Source organism: Penaeus japonicus, unplaced genomic scaffold (assembly GCF_977035675.1).
Source record: "Penaeus japonicus unplaced genomic scaffold, GWHDUDI00000001_assembly GWHDUDI00000039, whole genome shotgun sequence".
Classification (NCBI taxonomy): domain Eukaryota; kingdom Metazoa; phylum Arthropoda; class Malacostraca; order Decapoda; family Penaeidae; genus Penaeus; species Penaeus japonicus.
In genome coordinates this window covers 23,697,451-23,707,450 of record NW_028234441.1, presented here as the reverse complement: position 1 = coordinate 23,707,450, position 10,000 = coordinate 23,697,451, and the positions used below count along the sequence as shown (strand labels likewise).

At 35.9% G+C, this 10,000-nt stretch overlaps 1 protein-coding gene across 1 annotated transcript in view; it reads left to right on the top strand.

Moving 5' to 3' along the window:
* LOC122259045 (LIM domain only protein 3) overlaps positions 1–10,000 on the top strand; it is a 41,886-nt gene that overhangs the window by 9,698 nt on the left and 22,188 nt on the right. The window contains exons 2-3 of the mRNA XM_043025517.2: positions 7,899–7,981; positions 9,625–9,762. Coding sequence (XP_042881451.2) covers positions 7,899–7,981; positions 9,625–9,762 — 221 coding nt within the window. The remainder of the gene's footprint in view (positions 1–7,898; positions 7,982–9,624; positions 9,763–10,000) is intronic.

Below are 10,000 nucleotides of genomic sequence, written 5' to 3'. Positions count from 1 at the left end.
CTTTAGAAATCAGAAGAAAGAAGAAAAATAATGAACGTATCCATTAATAATCAATGGTATTTTATTTTAGAAACACAGAATTGATAACAAAGCAATTTCTGTTGAATTCATTATCAAGAAAGAAAAAAAAGTATATGTACATAACGACTTTATTTACAACATATGTAAGGCAAATCTACTTGGCATTTTCTGATTTTATATACACTGGCACAACTGAACACATTAATAATTACAGTAAAGATAATTAAAAATTATGTTATTTTCCTGTTTAGAAGCCTCAGCGTCTGTAATCAACAGGATCACATTCATTAAGAAACAATAACAGAATAATTAATGATATTCATCAAGGTACAATGGGAAATGAAAATGATTTCCTTACCATCTGCAATCCGCTTATGAGCCACAAATAATCATATATATTATGAATCTACTATTAGACTAAATTTCGTCTATGTAACTTTCCCAGTTTTCCTGCATCCTTTTTTTATTGTTCATTTATTTGTTTTCAATCTAGATATTAATTGTGGAGTGTGTGTCCATCCGTTCGTCCCATTCCACTAAAATCTGTTTTTAGGAACACGCAAAAACAATTTCTCATAAAGACAAACAACAACAAAAACAACATAGTGCTCTAGCATTATTGTAGAATTACCTTAAAACGATTTGATATCGACCTCTTGATCCAATTTCAAAGGTGCACATCTGGGACCACTGTCAATGGTTTTACAGTTCTAATTCAATGCAGGAAGAAAGTGTACTTTAAAAACAAGTAAGGGACGGGGGGCTTCTCTTCGCCAGGGGGAAATTATGCCACTTTGAGGGCCACAGGGCGGTCTAGTTTTGACTCGAAACGTCGAGGATTTGAACCTTTTTTTCACGCGTCTTTTTAATTGTGTTTTAGGGCATCTGATTTTGTTTTTCTTATTAGGTTTTCTCATATAAATCTCAAAAACAAGTTTATGTATGTTTTTAGTAAATTTAGATTTTGATTTGCTGCACACACACACACACGTTTTTATTTTCTTCTAGCTATATGTCCATGCAAAAGAAAAAAATCCATCTATTTATCTATACCTAAATAACAGGCATTAATATTTATATACGTGTTTGTATATCAGTTCATCTGTCTATCTACCTATCTGTATATCTATCATAACAAGGTTTTCCATGAATATTTACGATGACTTATTTCATCGTAACAAGTAGTAAGTTGTCATCATTCCTGTTTTTTTTTCTTTTTTCTTATGTTCACCGTAAAACTGCTTTTCTAAGACAAATGTGATTTTTTTTATTCAAATTCTGGTATCGTCCATATTCATTTCTAATTATATTTTTTCATCAAATGTACATAATGTCGATGATATATATTCAATTTCTGATAAATTAAGAGAGACTAAAGACGCAAGTGAATATTGTGCTTGCGAATATAGCGATTTCTTAATAACACTTTCTTTTATTATTCACTATAAAATTATTTCTAAAGTTGCGTTCTGAAGGATTCCAATGCATAATCCCACGTGTGCGTGTGTGTGTGTGTGAGAGAGAGAGAGAGAGAGAGAGAGAGAGAGAGAGAGAGAGAGAGAGAGAGAGAGAGAAAGACAGACAGAGAGAGAGAAAGACAGACAGAGAGAGAGAAAGACAGAGAGAGAGACAGACAGACAGACAGAGAGAAAGTGAGAGAGAGAGATAAATAAGAAGAGATGGATAAATAGATAGATAGAGGGAGAGACAGATAGATAGAAATAGATAAAAAGTGAAAAGGCTAAGAGAACCACCGAGATTCAATTTAAAAAAAAAAAAATAATAATAAATCATTTCCGTTTAAGAAAACACAAATTAAGCAGCTCGATGAGACGAGAACAATCCTCCAGACTGACAGGTTTCTTGAGGACGATTCCTTGGTATTGCCTTAGGAAAAAGGACACGTCTTTGGATATTGAACAGAGGTAGGATTTCCCGAAGTGTTTGCACAACGAGTGCTTCTGAGAGGAGAGATCAGCGGTGTATACATGCTTGCGCACTAACGCAAGCACACACTCTCATATTCAGCCTTGCGCATTTATATATACGCATATGTATATGTATATGTATGTATATATATATATATATATATATATATATATATATATATAAATATATATATAAATATATATATAAATATATATATATAAAAAAAAAAAAAATATATGTATATATATTTATATATACATATATATATATATATATTATATATATATATATATATATATATATATATATATATATATATATATATATTTGTATATATTGATATATATAAAACTGTATATATTTATATATATATATATATATATATATATTATATATATATATATATATATTATATATATGTGTGTGTGTGTGTGTGTGTGTGTGTGTGTGTGTGTGTGTGTGTGTGTGTGTATGTGTGTATGTATCATTCAAACAACCAACTACATAAATAACCCCCAAACAACACGGCAACACAGGAATTAAAAAAAACAAAAACAAAACAAAAAACACTGACAAAACCAACTGTCAAAAAAAAAAAAAAGCGAAAAAGAAAAAAAAAAAAAAAAACGACCGCGCCTCTTTTGCGCCACTTAAGGTCCAAAATTCCTCAAATATTTAACGACAGTAATCTGATCCCAAGTAGCCGGATTTCAAAGCAAAATTAATGATGCATTGGGGCAACCTGAAGCATCTGGGGCGAGCATCTATCTTCGAGAAAGCGGGCGAGCGGGCGGGCGTGCGAGCGGCCGGGCGTAAGCTTATGGTGCGGGGATTAAAAATAGACGAAGAAAGAAGTGTGTTTGTGTTGAAGAAGAAGAAAAAAGTGTGTTTCTGTTGGGAAAAGAAGAAGAAAAGGAAGTGTGTGTGTGTCGAAGAAAGGGAAATAATAAGTGTGTTTGTGTTGAAGAAGAAAATGAGGAAAAGGAATTGTGTTTATGTCTTTTTGAGTTTTGACTTTATCTTACTGTTGCTAGGATTAATAACAGTGCGAATAGTGGATATGAATAGAGGAATAAATGTGCATATCTAAAAGACCTTTGAGGTTTCGATTATTGCATTCGGAAATAATAATAATAATAATAATAATAATAATAAAAATGATTGAAAAGAAATGTTTGTCACGTGTAATTTGTTTTCTGAGTTTTCTGTTATGGTTAATAGAAAATAATTTTTAGAGATTTAAAAAGAAAAGAAAAGAAAAGAAAAAAAAAACAATAAAAAACAAAACAAAAAATAAACAGTTGAAATTGCAAGAAGTGTCCAAGTCTTGTGAATCTCAATCGGTTTCCTGCAATGACAGATATAAAATCATCCTCAACCTTGATATTCCAATTGTTAACATAAATCGATATCGACATTCACAATGGCAACAATTACAAGGCTTCCACGGTTTTAGAAATCGTGAATCACTCATAAGAATTATAATTATTCGCGCTAATCAATCCGGTGTATTTTGGCGATCAACCTCCAACCAAGATTTCAAGGCAAATAGGATGCGTTCTAAAGAATTAATTGGTTTATCGATCCAGAGTGTTTTCATGAGCAAGATTTGCCAAGTAAATATTTCGGATTGCAACGTTAATTGATAAGCGGGATGGATTTTATTAGAATGGAAGTATTGGTAAGGAGAGCTTTCAAGATTGGTTCATGGGTGTGTTTGTAAGTGCTAGATAGATAGATAAGTAAAGAGTGAGAGTGAGAGATAGAAAGAGAGAGGGGGAGAGAGAGAGAGAGAGAGAGAGAGAGGGAGAGAGAGCGTGAGAGAGAGAGAGAGAGAGAGAGAGAGAGAGAGAGAGAGAGAGAGAGAGAGAGAGAGAGAGAGAGAGAGAGAGAGAGAGAGAGAGAGAGAGAGAGAGAAAAAAAATAGTGAGAGAGAGAGAGAGAGAGAGAGAGAGAGAGAGAGAGAGAGAGAGAGAGAGAGAGAGAGAGAGAGAGAGAGAGAGAGTTTTATCAAGGAAGCTAAATTTTGAAGGAAAACAATAATATTCAGATCATCACATTCCGCCACCGAGGGTTATCAAAAAGTCACATGGAAAAAACATCCTTATCAAACATTATATGTATTTTAGACATTTAACAGAAACGCATGAAACCGGGCGTGAAGAGCGCGTAGACTAAATCACTTCCAGACGCTGAACTTTCGTATCGAAAGGCCGGTGCGGGAATAAGGTCAAGAACACTCTAGTGACCTTTTCCTTCCTTAAGTGAAGACGCCACAGTTGCGCCGAAGGGATGAAGGAAATAAGGGTAGGAAGGAAGGGAAGATAGGGATGAAGGAGGAAGAAGAAGGAGGGAAGAAAGGGAGGAATAGAAGGAAAGGAAGAGAAGGGGATAGAATTAGGGGAAAAAAAAGGAGGGGGAGAAAAGACACACACAGACACACACGCACGCACTCATTCATTTACTTATTTTTACTTTACCTATTTATTTATACAATAAAGTTTAATAAAAAAAAATACGACACGCTGATGAACTTCATTGCTATACTGAACATCGTAGAAACCCAATGCAACTAAAGTTTTTATATCTCAAAACGGTGAAAACTTCTATATACCGATTAAAATTGAGATAAGTAATATCATAGTTAACGGTCATGCAAATATCAGAATAGATAGAGAGACAAAGAGATAGATAGATAGAGATAGATAGATGGATAGAGAGAGAGAGAGAGAGAGAGAGAGAGAGAGAGAGAGTGAGAGAGAAAGAGAGAGAGAGAGGGAGAGACGAACACAGGGGACATATACTTAAGTGTAGAGAGAAATGAGCTACATTTATGCGTACATTAATAAGCAATAACGTGTGCAACCTATCGTGCTAAATGTGTAATGAGTACTTAAAAATCTAAAATGACATTCCCTACGTAATTAATACAACTTATTGGCGCCATTACTACAAATGGTACTACTGCCGCCGCCGCCGCTGCTTATAGCACCAACAATAACGACAACACCTAAATCTACTACTCATAGTACTACTACTACTACTACTACTACTACTGTATCTAGCCTTAGCATAATGTGCGTAGCATCACTCATCACATTATGCAACGCGCATAGCATAAACTACACCCTTGCAACAACGGCAGATGTAGACTTGTTTCAACATTTGCATATACTCAATTTCCAGCCAAGTGAGGAAATGAGGCCTCATATAAACGACTCATTGGGAGGATTCCACAAAATCGAACAGTTTATTAGCGAGTCCGAATGCCTTCTGTCCTGGCTTCCTTTCGCGAAATGATCTCCGGAAAAGCGCGGGAAAATGCGATTAAGCGCGGGTGGGATTATGTGATAGTTCGGAGCTTGGCCGAGAGAGGGGGTTAGTGTCGGTGCTCGAGGAAGGCGATTGAAGGCCATAATTATTCGATAAATGAAGAAAGATGAGAGAGAGAGAGATACAGAGAAAGACGGAGAGAGCAAAACAAGGAATAAAAAATGGTAGGGAAGGTAATAAGGATATCCGTAATTGTTGTGCTTGAGATACTTTTTCCGGAGAGTAAAGTCGAAATTTTCCCTCCGAAATGGCGGGAAATTTCGCCTTCGCTTTTTCCTAAAATTTCGGGGAGAAATGCACGATGGTGAAAGGAAGACATTTGTTTTCGCTCGATGCTTTTTATTCTAAGGTCTTATGGTCTACGCAGATTTTGTGCTCGGCCTCAATGTTTTTGGAAAATACGGAAAATATTTCTTGTTCCATAGATGATCGTTTTGTGTTAGCGCGTTTCAAGAAAGTCCGGAATTTATTTACGATAATATTGATACATCCGATAAAAAAAATAGAAACAAAGAGAAAAACAGTTTATAACGTATTAGTAAAATTGAAAATCATAAACAAAAAAGTTGTAACATTAAATTGTAAAGTGTTGCTAAATGTGAAATATTTCTAGTGGCCCGATAAAGAAAATATATCCTATCAATATTTTTGTTTTTGTTTTAATAAAGTACAGTTCCATATTCACGAGAGAGAGAGAGAGAGAGAGAGAGAGAGAGAGAGAGAGAGAGAAGAAAGAAAGAGAGAGAGAGAGAGAAAGAAAAAACGAAAACTGAAAATATTCGGAAAAAAATTATACCATAACCGATTACCGCAGACTAAAACAAACATAATAAATTCAAAATAACAACAACAACAACAAAAATCGCTCAGCTCTCACTACACGCATCTCTTCCGCTGTTTCTTGTGCGATAAACAAAAGAAACAAGCAAATGACTTCGGGTACGAAATGAAGATACATGGAAGAACTTCGGTTCATTAATATCGCTTTAGTTAACAAAAAACAAGAAAGCAGGATAAGAAGTTTTGTATCGGAGTTGCTTTGATATTTTTGTAGTTTTGTATTGGATTGTGATATATATCTATGTGGTATTATTTTTTAAAAGATTGATTATCTCTCTATTTATTTTAAATAAATAATAATTGTGGATTGTATGTCCGTCCGTTTTCCGCTAAATTCTGGAGAACGGAGAGATATTGACTTGGGGCTTTTTGCAGGTGATCGGCGATGTTGCACGCGGGTGCCTTAATTTCCGGAAATATTACGGACACTTATATATATAATCAATAATAATATCGAAAAGCTATACCGACATACAGGCGACAATCTGTGATTTCTGGTAAATAGATGTTTATTTGCGGACATTTAGTAGTATTATGTCTATCTAAAAATCTAGATATGTATCTAAAATATTTCTATGCATCAGAAATATAACGAAAGTTTTATTCATAGTCATAATAGACACTATGATCCACGCGTTATAAAACGTTGATTTAAATAAATAAAATATATATATTTTTTTTTCAATCTCTCTCCCGTGTATTTCTCTCTTTCTATATGAGTATCTATCTTTCTATCTATATCATATAACAATTGGCCATCAACAATGACAGTCGTTTAAGAAAACTATGCAGTATACAATAAAGTTTATTTTTATTTTTGTCTAACGACCGATAGATTAATTTTGGCATTTCTAAAACAGGTTTGCTTCAATCTTATATCAGACGGCTCAAAATTCAGCCGATCAACATTGTGCGTCAATTTGAAAAGAATGTGTGAAAAATATATAAGAAAATATAAACACATAAATATCAGCACAATATTGATATCACACCTATCAGTTTTTTTAAAGAAATGTATAAACATGTAAACTAATCCGGCGGAACATGTCAGCGCACACAACCGTCATAGCGCTAATTGCCAACATCCAGACTTCAAAGTTTTCGCTAAAGTGTCTTAATATCACTTTGATTGATCCTACTTCGCAAAGCGGCAGTTAATACAAGGAACAAGCTCTCTACTTACACTCCCCCCCCCTCCTCCTCCTCCACCGGCGGAGTTTCGGCAAGTTCCCGCCGGCGGTAATTAACACGTGCGCGTTCGTCATCTTCCCGAACGTTCGGCCGCTCCAGTCGCATGCAGAAACGGCGGATCCGCGAACGCTGCGTTTTAACCTAAAGGAACGAACGGTTGATGTTCTTTCTATTAGGTATTTGGGGGGATGGTTGGATAAGTGCATTGGCTAGAGCGCGATTGTATGTCTAGGATTGTGGAATATGGTGTGATTAATCTGGTTTCTTTTACTGACGGATGTGTTTTGTGTGTATGATTTATATATTTACATATAAACACACAAGCGCGCACACATATATAGATACATGATAATGTCTATAGTACTATTAGTATCCATAAGAAAATATAGTAATGATAAAGGAATTCTTTTTATTTACGCATTCACTCCTTCATTACTCATTTTCCTATCTTCCCTCTACCGTCCTCTTTGATTTCCTCGCTCACTCGTTCCCTCCTCCTCTTCCCTTTTCCGCACTCTTCGATTTTACTCACCGACTCGTTCAATTACTCATTTTTTACTCACTTTCGTGCCCTCTCTCTACAGATGACGATGAAGCCCGCCCCAGAGACAGAGCGCAACACAAGCCCCCAGGACTGCGCTGGTTGTGGAAAGCGGATTAACGACAGGTGAGTCGGATTCTCATATGCGAACGCTTATGAAAACCAAAACAAACGGCGGGAGGTGTTGGTTTTCGACTGGCTGTTTGTTACCCTTTGAAATGGTGATTGTCATTCGTGTAATTTCACTGGAGGTGGTGGTTTTAAGAATGATATGTTGGATTGGGAGGGGGGAGACATAAAAGGGGAGGTTGTATTACAGGATGAAACGAAAAGTCCTTCAGAATTCTATAAAAGATAACGACAGCAGAGAGATGAAAAATAATGGGATACAAAAGAATAAGATCATCAATTAAGAATTGATTAGACATAAAACAAAACCGAAGAACGCAGAGACACAGAGGAAAAAAACACGAAAATAAGATTTACAAAAATAGATGATAAATTGAAAAAAGAGAAAAAAGAAAACACGAGAACACACCCGCCTCGGCAACCAGAACGAAAACTGAAATATTGACAATTTCGCGCGGGCGGGAGACGATACCCGGCAAGACCAGTGCGCGTTACCGGGCTTAAAATACCGCCATTTCTCATCTCAAGGGATTAAGCTAAAACAAATCCTAATGTCGCCATGTCCGGGCCTTACGCTAAGCTCGAGGCAACGTGATAGACGACAAAAACAATATTTTGCGGGGCTTTAGGTTTCGGACAAAGGGGGGAAAGGGAGGGACAAAGGGGGGAAAGGGAGGGACGGAGGGGGAAAGGGAGGAAAGGGAGGGGGGGGAAGGGAAGGAGGGAATGGCACGTTAACGGAAATTCCTCTTTGAGAAGCGACTGGCGGAATATAGAAATAATTACTTCGATATTATTTAGTTCGTGGATATTTTTTTTTCTGGGAATGTTGATGAATTGTGAAAAGAGATTCTCTATAACTGTTAGAATGATAGAAATGGAAGACATATCAAGCCAACCATAAACGACGTATCTGTTTTCCCTTTTATTAATTTAATAACAACGGATTGGTCTTTTATGAGATTCGCCAAGCAATCGGATTCCCTATATGATTGGACCGCATGTTAGAGAACCAGTAATTTTGAGAAGTATTATCTACGCTATGTGTCAGCAATAAATGTGTAGTGATACTGAACGGAGCATATAGACATTTTGGCGGACTTCCGTGAGATAAATTAATGTACAAAGATATCTTGCTAATAAAGATTATTGTTACTATTGTTATTATCTTCATTTTCATTATCATTAGTAAGGTTACTGTATCATTGTTATCATCATTTTTCCTACTAACATTTTTTTTCTTGTTATCATCATCATTTTTATGATCATGATCACCATTACTATTGTTATTATTATTGGCATTACTTTTACTTCTGTGATTATTACTGCCATCACCACTATTACTACTAAACATTATCATAATGATTATTACTGTTATTATCCATTTACATTACTACTATTATTATTCCTATTATTGATATCGTTAATCACAAAATCCCTAATAAGGACATTATTATTATTATTTTTTTTTTAGCAAATCCTTAGCCAAAAACAAACAAACAAACAAAAAAACAAACAAAACACATCGATAACACCTCAACCAAAAAAAAAAAAAAAAAAAAAATCAAAACACAACCACAAACGAATCAACCCACCAACCAACAAAATCCGAATAACTCAACCCTTTACTCTCCCGACAGATACCTCCTCAAGGCTCTGGAGATGTACTGGCACGAAGATTGTCTCAAGTGCGGATGCTGTGACTGTCGCCTTGGGGAAGTTGGGTCTACGCTCTTCACAAAGGGCAACCTCATATTGTGTCGGAGGGACTATCTCAGGTGAGTGTGTGAGGGGAAAGTGTAAGAGGGAAAAGTGAGGGGATGTTATGTCGCTGTATGAGGGAAATGTGTGTTGGGAGGTCGGGAAGGGTAAGTGTGTCAGGTAGGGTTTGTGTGAGGGGGACAGTGTAATAGGGAAATGTGAGGGGAAAGTGTGATTAAGAGGAAAATGTGAGGGGAAAGAGTGAGTAAGAGGGCAATGTGAGGAGGAAAGTGTGAGTAAGAGGGAATGAGAGAG